The sequence below is a fragment of the Lepisma saccharinum genome, chromosome 3 (genome assembly GCF_977018435.1).
Source record: "Lepisma saccharinum chromosome 3, izLepSacc3.1, whole genome shotgun sequence".
Taxonomy (NCBI): Eukaryota; Metazoa; Arthropoda; class Insecta; order Zygentoma; family Lepismatidae; genus Lepisma; species Lepisma saccharinum.
The window spans coordinates 20,416,797-20,433,165 of record NC_139231.1 but is presented as its reverse complement, the minus strand read 5'-3'; the positions used below and the strand labels follow the sequence as shown (position 1 = coordinate 20,433,165).

Genomic DNA, 16,369 nt, shown 5'->3' with positions numbered 1-16,369 from the left:
TTATTTGCCTTACAAATAGATGAAGATTGTTCCTACACTCGTCCTCTCAAATGTCACTTGTTTGACCTCCCTGTCAGACATCGATTCAATCACACACCATCGTCCAATAATCGTCCTCCACTTTGCTTCTCTCTCGCAATCCGCAGTCCTTACTCTCTCTCGTATTCTCGCCAACTGATCACACCTCCTGACAATTCCAACACTCATGCCACATACCCCTTCCAAGTCAATCACCCGACCTTTGTCTGATTACTTATTCAGCATTTCTATCTCTGCTACCTGCTATGCTAAGACTTTATACTTCTTACCCAATACCTTGGGTACGATACGATATGGCAAGTGTCCCATGCACATGCATAGTACGGGCAATATCACTTGAATGTTTGGAGTTACGATGCTGGGTCATGCACGTGCAGAATGTTCCTGAGAGTTCTTTCGGTAAATGGAATTTAGTATGCTAACATTACTTTTTATGGTGATGACAGAATCCATTTCAGTACACCCTACATATGGAATCTTGAAGAGCCCCCTTCCCCTGAGAAAACTCCTATGGACACCCATGCACTTAACCAATGTGTTTACTTGAAATATCGAAAGAAATGGAACACTTATTTATTTACTTGTAATGAGTTATTTACTTGCACACTGCCTGTGTTTTATACTAAGGGTAGTATTAGAAGTACGGACTTTTCATTATACGAAAAACAAGGACTATGTTGAACATCTCTAGCACACGCAAGAATACACAGATTCTAATTGTTTCTTTTTTATTTCGTAGGCAAAGAAATTGACATTATATTTATGTATAGCAAGACCAAAAAATAAATTGTTTCAGAATGTTAAAAATCACATAAAATGCCCGGGTTTCTGAGATATTGCCAATTTAAAAACCCTGGGATTCAATGTGTTTAAGAACAAAACAAAGATGTGGCAACCCTGGCAACAACAAGTGTTTCGAATGAAACAGCTTGGTCTTTTGCCCTCTGTGCACACTGAATTGAATTTCACAGCTTTCTGGCATTCTGAGATTGAACCGATTCTGTGCAGTAGTTTGACCAATTTCAGTCGCTCAAACCATTATTCCGGACCAAAACTCGCCTCCGCCATGGCATGGACTGTAATATCAAACCAATATGTCAAACTCCTTTCCTCGAAACTGGTTTCTGAAGTGGCGTAAACCAGAATGCTTCTGCATGAGCAGCTTCAGGTTTCGGTTTGCTTGGGCTGGAGTAGAAACTGCCAGCCTCAATTTGAGTTTGAGTCTAAATTATCTATCTGATTTCGGTCCGCACCGCCTAACTAGAACTGATATTGCGAGGAGTGAAATCAGTCCAACCCGAACCAGAACTCAAACTGAAATGAATACTGAATGATCCTGAATACTTGTACACCTCAGTACGGAAAAGATGGGAGAGGTCCTACAAATCGTTCATGAGTGTGCTGAACAAGGCCGCCCAGTAATGAAAAACTTGCTACAGCAGCACATCTGGTCCCTCACAACCAAACCAGACAAATACGAACCTGACCAAGCAATCAAGCAAAGAGTTTTCAAGTGGATAGTGATAGTAGCCTCCCAATTTCATCAAAGAATCAAAGGGGAAAAAAAATTAGTTTTACAGAAAAAGTAAGTACTTCTTCTGAATATATGAATCACTGCATTTTCCATTCCCCCAAACATGTAATGTTTGGTGCTTCATATCAGTCTATCGTCCTAGTTATTGCTAAGTTATGTAATTAAATCCACTTACTTATGATGGTAATTTAATGATTACATGACAGACAAAACACTACATATGCTGACCAAGGAATTCTATACTTCGGTGGAAAAAAAAACACACTTCAAAAAGTGACATTTCTACAATTTTTTAGGGTCTTTCTCAGACTTGTAACTTAACTTAAAAAAGAAACAAAAAAAAGTCTGAGGAAGACCCTGATAGGGGATTGAAAAGTCATTGTTAAATTTGTTATTTACTTAAATATAGACTGTGTTGGTCAGCACATGCAGGAATAGAAAAATACAGGGTACCTGGTTGTCATTGCATCTGAAAATTTTATATGCCGAAACAATTTTTAAATTCAGCACTATAAAAAAAATATTTAATATTTCGAGTTCGCTTACGGAAATTTCAATTACCATTTATTAAAATAATGATACAGTATGTGTTCCTTTAATGTATGTTTGTTTTCTGTATCATGTGCATCATTAAATCATAATAATAAATGTGCCATTATATTTTTATTTTACTGTTGCAAGCCAAATTTTAAAATCTGCAGCGATATGGTGTATGATATCTAGACCTCGGATTTTAGGTTTATAACCTATTTTTTCCTTTGCACGTAAATAAGAAATAACAAGTTATATCGGCGTTTCATAAAAAATTGAAACAACTGACTAAGTTTTAAAGTACCTAAAATAACCTATTTTGCTTGTTAGAATCTATTTTAGGTTTATGTGCCCAAATGAAACCTTTTCTTAGGTTTTTATATATTTTTTTTAGGTTTTACAGGATTTTTATATCTCACAGAGGTATTTACTAGGTTTGGTGGCGAAATAATTCAATGACTGGCGTGTTTGAAACTTGTTTTCTGTTGATTTCCCTCCCTCCAAGTATATGACGTTTACAATGCTTTAAACAAAACAAAAATGTCTGATGTCACTGTTACCTGCAGACAGTGGCGGCGAAAGAGAAAAGTTCCTCCCTACTTTTTAACCCTGCACTATAGACTCTTAATGTTAAGCCTTGCCTACTTAGTAACTAATTTTCATAATTGGGAAAAGAGAGAAGCGGTAGTATATAAATACGGAGAAACTAGTACTCACTTTTATCTGTGAAAAAAAAAAAAAAAAAAAACAGCTTCGCAGATAAAAGTGAGTACTAGTTTCTCCGTATTTATTGCCTACTAAGATAAAGTAAACTGTCCTTGTTATACATACGTAATTCATTTTTTATATCAACAAGTAACAGCAGAAGTGCAGTATTATAATAATTTGTAGATAATTTTGAAAAGTATATAAAGAAATGAAAATTTGTTTAGAAAATTAATATTTGGATATTACGGGTCTTGTGAAATTTTGTTTTTAACGATTGTATCTAATCAGTTCAAATCCGCGAACTTTTCTAACGTTGAAGTGGCCCCGGCGTCCACCCAGCGTCGAATGACATGGGTACCTGGAGGAAACCCTGGGGGGTAAAGGCAGTCAGGGGCACGATGCTGATCACATCACCGCCATTCACGACCGGATCAAGAAAGTGTGGGGCGTTACCCCCACACCTCCTATATGCCTTCATGGTGTGGTGCTAAGCACAGGGGAGCACTTTACTTTACTGTATCTAATCAGTATTTTTCAAGAATTCTGTACCAAATTAAGTCTTTTTGCAACCTATTTCAGGATTTTTCGAGCCTAATTTAAGGTTTTTAGAACCTATTTTAGGATTTTTAGAGCCTATTTTAGGAACCTAAAAGTACATTTTTTAGAACCTAAAAATCCGAGGTCTAATGATATTGCCATATACAGTGAAATCACAGTTATATGTTTCATAATAGTACGTTTTTTCTGGCGGTCCCTGCCAATTTTCCTAAGGTTGTGTACTACCGTGTATTTGAAAAGTCCCCACACTCATACTTTAAAAAGAAGCTACTAAAGCATTCATCTGGATGAGTTGGCAAGCTTGCCAGTAGGGATTGGTTTGACCTTCAAGAACGAGTTTATGTTATGTTTAGAGCAGTGCCGCTGTTACAGTCCTCGGTGTGAGACTTACAATCACAGTTTGTCAACAATACCTCTTAAGCACATAGTTCGAGACATGGAGAAATGCGGCATCTTCTGTTGTCTGCTTCTATTGAAATCAAATGGTGTAATACCCACTACAGGAAAACATGCGGAACGGAAGCACAAAGCACCGAAGTCTGCAGGTTATCTTACATGTTATCGCCCACCGATACACCGGAAATGTGTCAGTTGCCATGTTGTTCCACGTCTCAGTGGGTGCTAATCTTTATGCGCACACAGCAAATCGTAGTTGGAAGCATATTTTGAGTATCTCATATGCAATATTTGTGGAGAAATGGAGGTCTATTTCCTGATGATCTAGCGCCAGCACCAGCTAAAACCGCAATGAATGATTGTTTCAAATTAAGTTTCAATATTCTTTCTGTGCATTTCAACACGCTGAAAGTTGGCCCCCATGCCGAGTGGTTAGCACATCGTGCTACGATGCCAGGGGTTCCACGTTCGAATCCCGGCCTGGGCAAAGATGTTTGTGAGTGTCCATTCATCAATTTCATCATATCATCTCTGATCGCAATCTTTGCAAATTAGCCAAAATGGCACAAAAGCGAAGTAAAATAAATCAAATTAAATCAAATCAACATGCAGAAAGTGGTTTGCCGTCTTGTAAGTGTGTTACCGACATCAGAGATTGCAGTATTACTCACATTTAGTTTAATTTTTTTTGTGTGTATTTCAAGATATAGTTAACAAATGTATGCATTCATTACTTTGACAGGTTCAATAAATTATGAGCAAAAAATTCTCAAACTTTGAGTGTGGTGACTTTTCAAACACACTGTATTATATTTCAGTTATACAATTTTCAGATATACAATTCTTAAAGTTATGTGTTCAAAAATTTCAGTTCCAACAAGTTATGCATTATTAACTCTGCTTGCTCGAAAGAATGCTACTCTTGGAGTTTAAGATTTCCATGAAGATAACATGTGCCACCTGTTCCAGACAGATATTCTTATCAGTTATAACCATGCAACGAGACTCTTGACTCTGAATTCTATTCTTGTTGCTTGCATCAGAAAGAAGGGAAGGGGCAATGCACCTATGAACCAGATTGGCTCTTGCTAAATGAGGGTGTCTACCAAAATAAAAAATCCAAAATTTTTTACTTTTCCATGACCTTTTTCTTAATATTTATTTAATTGCCCCCTATTTAGGTATAGCTGCAAAACTAAGAAAATTGATATTTTTATTCAATGAAAAGCCCTTACCACAAGACAGGTTAAGATGAAAACTGAAGCTGTACTTGAACAGGAGATTTATACTTGTTTTAATTATTATAAATGTAAAAATCCATGCTTCAGACTTCATCTTGGATGGGGAATAGCCACATTACTTTATTTAATATTTTTACAAAACTTCAATCATACAAGAATGTAATTCTTGAGAAACAAAGTGAACAAATCTTAACCAGATCTCAATACAATTTAAAATTTCCAAATAGTTAATTTTAACAAATCCTAGTACATGCATATAACAATGTAAATTCACTATAATGTAAAAAATAGCAAAAATTATTGACCACCAGCATAATTTCTTAACACCCTGTAAATGATCCTGCTTTTGTTCTTTGCATTGCATGGGGGGGGGGGGGAGGGGTCGTATCTGCCTGAAGCAGATCGGAAACTGATGTCTTTCAAGCCGTCAGGCAAGTCACTGGTGCACAAGACAATGCAAACGAGCTAAAAAAAAGGGGGGAGGGGGCGAGGGTTAACAGTGGCTTGCAAGTAGGGAAAAGTTCTGCTGTCTCTTATTAACATGATATTTAATGATAATTCTTGAAGACAGAGAATTTGACTTATGTTCTTGTTTTAAGTTCACTTTATGCACAGATAGACTAATTGGGACCTATGGTTTAAAGTGGGATCCGAATAATAAAAAGTCCTTCGTTCTTTGAGTCCCAAGGGCATTTTCACTGGTAAGCCTCTCTGTCCCGAGCCCATTTTGAGCAAAATGCAGAGTTTCAATTAAATGAGTGTAGATCGGAGACTAATTGCCCTAGAGAGATGAGTGTTATACCGTTGTACGCGGAATGAACCAGAGATTCAGGCTATATGAAATTTATGCAAATTCGGCGTATATGTGCGGGGGAAGGGGCTAACTCTCAAAATTCCAAAATTTCGGAAAAAAAAAATTGGTCCGTCCCCTCAAGAAAAAAGTACATGACAGTGTCGACATGCACATGGAAATGATCACTGACATGTAAGGAACACAAAAATATTTGCATTATTATCATATGACCAATGTAACTTGAGTTGTACCCCCAAAAGGAATGGTCGGCATGCCACTGATTCAAGCTTCAAAGTGCAGCGGTACCTTGAAATGACTTTAGCTCAGAGACTATTTGCCCTGGAGATATGAATATACCATTGAATGCAGAATGAATCACATATTCAGACGATATATAATTTATGCACATTTGGCGTACATATGGAGGGGGAAAGGTGGAGGGGGAAAGGGAGGAAATCCCCTGAAAATCCATTTTTTTAAAAAATATGGGGTTTCTCATACTGTCAATGTAACGGAGACATTTTTCTTATTAAGACAAGGGGAACCGCTGAAAGAGCCCACCTCCACCCACATACGTTCACATTCACGGGTATGCGCTTCATGTCCTGGTGCATATAAATATATACCATGGTTTCAGTTTTCTCCGAATTGTGGTTCCCCCATTTTTTATATTTTTTGTGCTCAATTCATTTAAATATTAGTTATAATGTAATACAATAGTACAATGTAAGACAATGATATAATATGAAAACATAATATAATCTATGTAGTATGAGACGTTAAAATTGCATAATTACGATTTGTTCTAGTATCCAAAACAAACCTTTGTAGAGATTGGGAAATTAAATTACTTACTATTTTATATTATTGTTCTAATGCAAGTGTTTCACTTATTAGAATTTATGAGTTGATTAGAGCTTTTGCTTAGTGCAAGTTAAAAATTCTTCTTACTTTTCTCCCATAGCCAATGTGGCAAACAAGAAGAAAGGAAAAGTTTTCACAAAAAAGTCTCTCCCTCTCTTCCCCTCCCCCTCCCATCTACTGTAAAGGATTCCGTGTAAGCGTGTGTAAAGAAATGTGAATAGTGATTGAGTCCTGTTGTCAATTTTCATGAATTTTTGTGGAAAGAGGGAGAACAAACACATCTAGGTCACACTACTTTTAGTGTGCTTTCAAACCCTTCAGAAAGCAGGATTTAGTGCCTATCGGTTTGACAATAATGCACTTGTTTCTTGATCATAAGGCTCCACAGAATCATGGTACTAAATGAGTGTTGTGAAAAACCATCGGGAGTTGGGTTTATTTTGCTGCATCAAGACAATGCTCCTGTTCACAGGTCACGTGTTGCGATGGCTGCTATTCAAGTTGTTTAATTTTAATCGGTGTATCACTCACCTCACCCACCCATTCTTGTCCCAAGTGAATTCGAGCAGTTTCCAAAATTCAATCAACATCTCCATGGTCAGACAATGACAGACATGACAATGCCGTCATGGATGCTGTCAATGCATGGTTTCATTAAGAGGAAAACTTCTTTCAACAGGGCATAGAAGCTATGGAGTCACACTGGACAAAGTGTATTGAAATGTCAGGGGACTACCGTATTTACGCGTGTGTGTATAATGCGCACTCTGGTTTTGGATGGGTAAAAGTGACAAAAAATTATATCTCGTATATAATGCGTAGTACAATCCAGTTTCTTAGTTGTGGGTTGTAAATGTGTGGCTATGCGATCAAGAGTGAATGACGTCATACCAATTCAATTGCTGACTTCTTCTTTTCAAAATATATACTTTTTCTTTCCGTGACTAATGTAACATTTATATGAGGCACATTCAGGTCCTTCCAAATAGCACTTAGCAGCACAAGATTTCTTCCATTAAGGAATTTACACACTCCATATATGTCATATTATTTGGCCAGTAATACATTTTAATTTTTATTATATTTTTCCTTATGTTTTCTTTCATCCAAAGTACCATAAAAATCAGAACGTTTCTTCATTTTTTGATTAACTTATTTCAACCGCATTTCACATTATTGTCGTTATCTTATATGGAATACTGTTTCCATATTCAGAAACTGCAGGATTCAAGCTTTACAACGATATATAACATGATAGGGTTCCGTAAACATGAAAAACCAGTGCAAGTGTCCTAAAATCATGGAATGACCCTGTACGGTTTCATGTTAGCTGTCTAAATTATTCCGTGCATAATACGCACCACAGTTTTTTGGGGCAAAAATTTTGGAAAAAAGTGCGCATTATACATGAGTAAATACGGTATATTGAAAAATAAATATATTGTTTCTGTGATATTTTGTTTTGTTGATGAGTGTAAGAGCATACTGAACACATTTCGTGTATTCAAGTAAGACAAGTTAAATTATTATATAAATATTCAAAAGCTATATTAATTTTTTTGCACTTACCAAGTATTTTACTATCATCTCCTTCCATTGTAGCATCTGGTTCTACAGAAGGCAAATCTTCCTAAAATAAAGTAAAATGCACAAATCACACACAAACTTATTAATGGTAATTAAAATATACACTGCTGTTTGTGAAAATTGCAACACCAAGAAGGATACATGTGATTGGAATGAAATTTATATCACAGATTAGGTACATGCCAATACACAAATGATTCGGATTACAGAACTGTACATGATCTCTGACCTTGAGAATTCAGTATGGTTTGAAGCCCCACATGCTGCAAACAGAGCCTCTACAGGGTGTGGAATGGAATCAAAGAGGGTCTGGATATGTTTGTGGGGAATCTCCCTCCACGCAGTTTGTATGCGTGTCCACAAAGCATCCCCACTGGTTGCTGGAGGACCATCACGAACAAGTTGCCTACCAACCATATGCCAGACATGTTCGATGGGCGACATGTCAGGCGATCGTGTTGGCCAGGGAAGCAGTGGTACCCGTGGTTCTTCGACGACGGCTTGCACATTCCTGTCCACATGTGGTCAGGCATTGTCCTGTTGAAATATGGCATGTGGAGTTGCCTGAAGGAAGGGCAGTACCTCAGGCTCTAAAACCTCCCTCATGTAGCGGTTGCTTTTCAGATTGCCTTCAATACGTAGGAGGTGAGATCGCATGTTGTATCCAATGACACCCCAAACCATCACACTTGGCGTTTGTCCGCTATGCTGCTCAACAATGCAGGCTGCCAGATTGCGTTCACCACGGTAGCATCTAACACATATGCGGCCATCACTGTAGGACAAGTTGAAGCGGGACTTGTCTTAAAACACTACATTTTGCCACTCAGCACGCCAGCAACGGCGTTCGCGTGCCCATTGTAGTCTGAGGCGTTTGTGGTTTCTGGAGAGTGAGAGCCGACGCAATGGCATGTGTGCCACCAGTCCAGCCTGCTGCAGACGGCGTTGAACCTGGTTGAACCGTCGACGCAGATAGGTCCACAGCTGTTGCAGTGCTCCAACAACGAGCCAACACTGTGGACGAAACTGTACGGTCCGTTACAGACATCCGGACAAGATGGCGGTCATCCCGTGCTGTGGTCACATCGCGTGGTCCAGTATCTGCCCGTCGCTGCATACAACCCTCTTCTATCCACTGGTTCCACACATGCATCACTGTGGTAGCAGAATGCCCTGTACAAGCCGAAATGTCACGGTATGACAAATCCGCTTCCTGGAGACCGATCATTCTGCCCTGTTCGAATTTACTCACATGCTGATATTGCGCCACTTGACGTCGACGAGGCATACAGGCACTTGCTTTCACGTTTCCACTTTGTTTGATGGCTCTTCACTGACTGAGCTTAGTGTAACACTGACCTTTCTGGTCACTGAAGAGAGGGCGCTGCTGAGCCTACATGTACGCCATATCTCTGCAATCCTAATCACTTATTGCTCGCACACTGTTCTACTCATCCTCCGAGTTTGGATTCATTCGGGCCATTCTTTCTAGGTGTTGCAATTTTCACAAACAGCAGTGTACTATCTTCTCTCATTATCAACTTGCAATGGCATGTCAAAAAAAAAAGGGCAAAATCAATATTACGTATTAAGGAATTACCAATGAGAATGGAATGTTCTTGGGCTTCTAAGAGTTATATTTAACAAAAATACAGCTGATAGTGTACCAATCCAATATAAAATAGCAAACATGTCATGTTTCATAGCATGATGTAAACTCTTTTTTTTTTCTATTCTGAATGGCAATACATCGTACAAGTATGAACTACATTTATTGATCAATACACTAAAATAGGGTCTTCTTTTCAAAACAGATTAACCCAAAGTACACTTCTCCAAGAGTTATCTGACTGCCCTCAAATATGGAATGCCCAAAAAATCATTGATACGGCATTAATATGGCAAAGTAGCTCGTGAGTTCCAAGTGAGAGTAGCCAACTTTATGATTTACATTCTTGCTTATAACAATAAATCAACTATAATCTAACATGATACTAGAGAACCAAACTATATCCTGCATGTTCAAATTGCAGGTAGAAAATTTTTTAAGAAGTTTGAAACACTGCACTGAGAACAGAGGCATAAGTACAAACTGTTTAGGCAAAATATATTTAACAATACTTTGCAAAATACTGTGGAATATTATATAATTAATTTTCCATCAATCTGCATCAAAAATGCAAAGGAAACATGGTCAAGTGGTTGCTTGAGCAAATATCAACACGTTTTAATGGTCTTATTGTAGATTAGGCACACACAAGAGATGTACTACGTAGAAATACGTTTAATAGTCTTGTATGGCACACTCTGCGAAGTGCTCAACTGTAAGCTTCATTAATTTCTTGGAAAGAGATGTCAAGCATTCAAATGCCTAGCTCTCCATTTTTATCTTCTTGTAAATGTGCTGAGCATGGAGCATAGTAATTAAGTGAAATAATTTTGTTTAAGAATGTTTCTAATAATTAATTTGATGTAGAATTCAAATGATGTTTTCATATGCTCAGCTTATTTGACCTTTGTTTTCCATTGTTGAAATTTCGAGATATTTGTTTGAGAGATGAGACCTATTTTACATCCTAGAAAGGACCCCACAATTTCTTGATCACGGCTGAAGGTGGGGGTGATGTGATCAGCACTATGCCTCTGTGGCCTCCTTTACCCCCCCCCCCCCCCCCGAGTTTCCTCCAGCTATCCACTTAATATGATGTTGGGTAGGTGCCAGAGCTGCTTGAAAAGGTGAAAAAAGTCCTGCTTCTCTCCCACCGGGTCTCTTGCATGGTAGTCAGATGTCCTAACGACTAAGTATTCTTAAGTAAGGTAAGAAGAAAAAACCTCCACAAGCCAAATACACAAATGTATCATTAACATCTAACATCCTGGCAGTCAGTGAAGTCAAGAAGAGAATTTCATCATGAAGTTCCTGTACTGAGGATGAAGATATTGGCAATCTAATTATAAGAAATGATTGCATACCTGTTCTTCATATTCGCCATAGTCTTCTGCTTCTTCTTCATATTCTTGGTCATCTGCTTCATTCAGTTCCTGAAATATTAACATAACGAACTAAATCAAACTATTCATGCAAAACTTGTCTTTAACACATATGATGATGAAGCAGCAATATCTGAAATGTAAAAAGAAGTACAGGCAAAGACAACAGTAATGTTTCATCAACATCCTGAGGTTCTGAGACATGCATTTCTATACACATCTTACCACGACTGCTGTGCTCCAGCAAAGCACATGAAAAAACAGTAGCTGCTTCTGCTCTCTCCACTAATGTATCCTTTTGCCAGAAGAGTAACAGCATATTTAAACACATAGTGCGTATGCATAAAAAGTATTTGGGGAATTCTTTCCTTGAAATCCATGGGAGAAAGTGAATGTAACCAAGAATTATTTGACAATCAACAAATAGTAACCACCCAGTGTACTTGAGTTACATCCATGGAACCAACTGATTTGTCAAGATCTCTGTTGGTGAAGTGGTTGCAGACAGCAGCAATACATGCATTTTTTTGTGTTGCACCTTTAATCACCTAATGGTGATGCTTTCTTTAGGAGGAGGAAGTACGAGGAGTCAAATTGGGGTCCGCATGAGGAAATTTTACTTTTGGACATCATGTACTAATATTTTTAGTAAGAATGGGACAGATTAATCAGTACTCTATTGGTATTGGACAGGTACAATTAGAGATAATTTTATCTATCCAATATATCTATAAATATCTTAAATTTAAGGGCAACGTTCTGCAATTTTCTTATATTTTCATATTCATGCTATACTTTTATTACAAGTACTGTACTTAGGTGTGTATAATGGACACTCCAGTTTTTGATGGGAAAAAGTGACAAACAATCACTGGTATATCTCGTATATAATGCGCAGTACACTACAAGTTCAAGAAATGGATTTCTTAATTGTAAGTCGTAAAGCTGTTGCTATGCCGACCAAGAGTGCATGACAAAATACCTATTCAATGAGTCACCTGTTGCTACATGGACCACGAGGAGAATATCCTCTTGTGTATACAATGAGTTACCACCTCCCCCTCTCCCTCCACTGTGTTTAGCATCCCGGAGCTTTCACTCTTTAACCACCTTATTATGTAAGCGTAGAAAGCGAAATCAAAATTACATTATGGATTCTCAGTGCTCAAGAAGCAATTTTCTATTATTTCCCACCCAACAAATACCGCTGATACCCATCCCATGTGATGGGAGATGCATGCTCGAATTCCACCAAAAAGGCACTGGTTTTCTTTGTGTCCCAGAACATTACATTGCAAAGTAAGAAATCGTGGGAAATTGCCTATAAACTTTTGTATGTGGTTTTGTTCATTCCTTCTTAACTTTCTCAAAAAAAACAACTTCAAAATATATATTTTTCCTGTGATTAGCATAACATTTATACGAGGCACATTCACGACCCTCAAACTAGCAGTTAGCAGTACAAGATTTATTCCATTAAGATATTTACACACTCCATATCATAACATTTAGCCAGTAATACATCTTAATTATTATTTTCATTTTCCTCACCTTTTCTTTCATTCAAAGTACCATAAAAATAAGAACATTCCTTCAAGCGAAGAACTTATTTCAACTGCACATAAGTGTCACCATCTTTGAATGGAATACTGTTGCCATATAGGACATAAGCGAGTTACTGAAGTTATATCCGTGAAACTTACTTGTAAATGTTCTATTAATTTCGGTGGCCTCCTTCACCATCCACTTGGGAACTCCATCTCTAAGGAACCGGAAGTCAACCCAACAGTAAAGCATGTACCAGGTGTGCCGGTTAATAATTCTTAATTTCGTCGCTGGATGGTGCTGGAAGCAAGTGTTGGTGCACAGTCTCAACTGTTACGTAAGTGTGTTGCCAGGACAGTACCTGTCAAAATGCCGTGGATGTGCAAACGAGTGCGAGTGATCGTGATATTGGGTTTGTGTGGGAAACATGTTGATCTTCAAACCAAATAAGGAGCATATGCGGCACATCCTGCTTTTCTTGTTCAATCAGAAGAATAACGCGAGTGAAAGCCATCGTATCCTTGTGGAAAGGTACGGTGACAATGTCCTAACGTAAGATGCGTGTGTGCGTTGGTTTCGACGATTCAAAAGTGGTGATTTGGACTTGTAAGACAATGATTGCCCGGGACAGATGAAAAAATTCCAAGATGGCAAATTGCAAGCACTGTTGGACGAATATGATACGCAAACGCAACAACAACTGGCAGAGAAGTTAAATTTTATTTTCCTGTAGGTTACGGTTATTACAAACATAAGCAAACAGTTTTTCTTTGTGATGTTTCAGGAGAACACACTGCTATATTACAACAATGTAACATTGACAACATCCATTATATAACGGATTCTTTTTGTTTAAAAAATTACTAATCATTGTTATAACTGTATCTTTAGTCAAAATGAAAATAAATGTCTGATAAAAGGAGCGTGTGTTCTCCTGAAACGTCACAACAAAGAAAACTGTTTTCTTATGCTTGTAATAACCGTAACCTACAGGAAAATAATTCTATAATGCAAGCAATGCATACATACTAGAAAAAAAAGTTAAATGTTGGTTGCCAAACCATATCTGATCGTCTTCATGCCATGGGAAAGATCCAGATGGAAAAGCGAAAAACGGTGTGTTAAGTGTTGCTTTCTCGGCATGAAAGAAAGCCTTTCTTGCATCGGATACTGACTGCGGACGAAAAATATATCTACTTCGAGAACTAAAAATGCAAAAAGTCATGGGTTGACCCAGGACAACCTTCAACATCGACCGCAAAACCGAATCGCATCGGAAGGAAGACAATGCTGTTGGTGTGGTGTACCATGAGCTTCTGAAACTAGGTGAAACAGTGAATGTCGTTCACTACCATCAACAACTCATCAATTTGAACCATGCATTGATCGAAAAGTGCCCAGATTGGGTGACAAGACACGAAAAGTGATTTTGCAGCATGACAATGCCTCAATACACACAGCAAAAGGCGTCAGAGACACCATTTCTGCACTTGGCTGGAAATTCTTGCCCCACCCGCCATACACACCAGACTTAACCCCTTCGGACTACCACTTCGTGCCCCCCTCCAAGCCCCCCTTCCTCAGTCCATCGTTCTGATTTGTACACGGTTGCATGCTCTGATGTTCTAGCTGCAAAACAAAAGTTATCTGAAGTAGATTGCTCCCATAGTGCCAGAGTTATAACAATTTTCCTCCAAAAATGCAAATAACATGTTTTCCGTAAAAAAAAAAAAAAATCACATCTTGGCTTTTTATTCAACTTGTATGGCACCCTAGAACATGAAACATGTTTCATTCTCTTGAGATATTTCCATTCTTCGAAAATAATAATAAAGTTTGCACCTTCTCCCCAAAATAGCAGGAGAAGAGGGGGCAAACTACAGATTTTTATGTTCTTTCCACTGAAATTCAGGGGTCGTGCCCCCCCCCCCCCAAGCCCCTCTTCCTCGGTCCGTTCTGTATTGTACACGGTTGCATGCACTGATGTTTTAGCTGCAAAACGAAAGTTAATTTGAAGTAGATTGCTCACATAGTGCCCATAGTTATAACAATTTTCCTCCAAAGTGGGTTCGAATTTAAAATTCCCACCAAGAAGCCTGGGCAAGAATGGGGGTACTTTCGTAAACCTGCTCCGGAGTCTAAAAGGTTAATAAATAATCAAAGCAAATTTCCCAAGATCTGGAAGCTAGGAAGAATATGTCCAATCTTGAAATCAGGCGAAAGTGCAAAAATTGAAAATTACAGACTAATTGCCATTCTTGTACATGCTATATCACAAGTGTGAGAACAATTTTGTTATTAAAGGATTTTATAACATGTTAGAAGCTCTATAAGTAGCAATCAACATGGCTTTTATCCATGCCCACTAAAACTAACCTTGTAAATTTTGTCCAAGATGCCTTTTATAATAGATCAAGTGTGCATCCAATTTATATTGATTTTGCTAAAGTATTTGATGGAATTAACTATATTATTATTTTAGGTAAATTATTGGGATTTTTGGTTATCAATCAATTATTTACTAATTCAAATCATATCTTGAAGGAAGAAAGCAATCAGCCTCATGAATATTCTGTACACTCTGGTGTGCCACAAGGATGAAATCTTGAACCTCTTTAACTTACGTTGTTTGTAAATAATAATAATAATAATAATAAAATCGTCTTTATTGAGAGGGCATGTTTCAGCCTCGTGGGCCATTCTTACAACAAACCCTTGTGAAATACATATTACAATTGACACTTTACACTTCTTGAAAATCACTGTTGCAGTAGAAAAATAAAACATTCATACTTATAATGTAAACAATTAATGTACTGAAGGTACAGAGTTAAAACAAATACCTCATTCCCATTCATTACAGAAAAGACAAAGCCAGGCACTATTGTTTGGTTTGGACAGTAGATGCTTCTTGGGGTTTGTTTTGTGTGTTGCAGGGTGGAGCTCCTCCCCTGAGGTCAGTGGTGGGGGAGAGTTCATTCCATTCTTTATTGCAGTGACTATGAAATAATTTCCATAGTGTGTTGTTCTGTGTGTGGGAATCGTGAATTGTGTTTTTTGACGAAGGTTAATATGTTTTCCCTTCTTCATGTACGGGGCAATTTGATCATATAAATATTTAGGTTCCTTATTATTCAGGATCCTGTACAATAACGACAATGTCAAAAATGATCTCCTATTTTTAACGTTCAACCAATTTAGTTCCTGTAATATGACTGTATTGTTAAAACACTAAAATAGCACACAAACAGCACGATAAAAAACACTTAGGAGTTCTTCCAAGCTTTCGACTCCTTCACAGAGTCATCTTCAGGGCTGGACGAGGAAAGACTGAGTCCAGCCCTGAAGATGACTCTGTGAAGGAGTCGAAAGCTTGGAAGAACTCCTAAGTGTTTTTTATCGTGCTGTTTGTGTGCTATTTTAGTGTTTTAACAAATTAGTTCCTGTAAGTACGGGGAAATATGTTCTCTTCTTTTCACATTCAGTATAAATCTTATGCAACTGTTTTGAAGTTTCTGTAACTTGTAATTTAGGGTACTGTTGATGTTTATAAATACGGGGGAACCATAATCAATTTCTGGC

The 16,369-nt window shown here is 37.9% G+C and overlaps 1 protein-coding gene across 1 annotated transcript in view; it reads right to left on the bottom strand.

Annotated features, from left to right (window-relative positions):
- Positions 1-16,369, bottom strand: part of Mgtor (nuclear basket protein megator) — a 362,060-nt gene that overhangs the window by 68,564 nt on the left and 277,127 nt on the right. Inside the window, exons 27-28 of the mRNA XM_083118344.1 lie at positions 11,225-11,293; positions 8,234-8,294 (exon numbers count right to left, since the gene is read on the bottom strand). Coding sequence (XP_082974470.1) covers positions 8,234-8,294; positions 11,225-11,293 — 130 coding nt within the window. The remainder of the gene's footprint in view (positions 1-8,233; positions 8,295-11,224; positions 11,294-16,369) is intronic.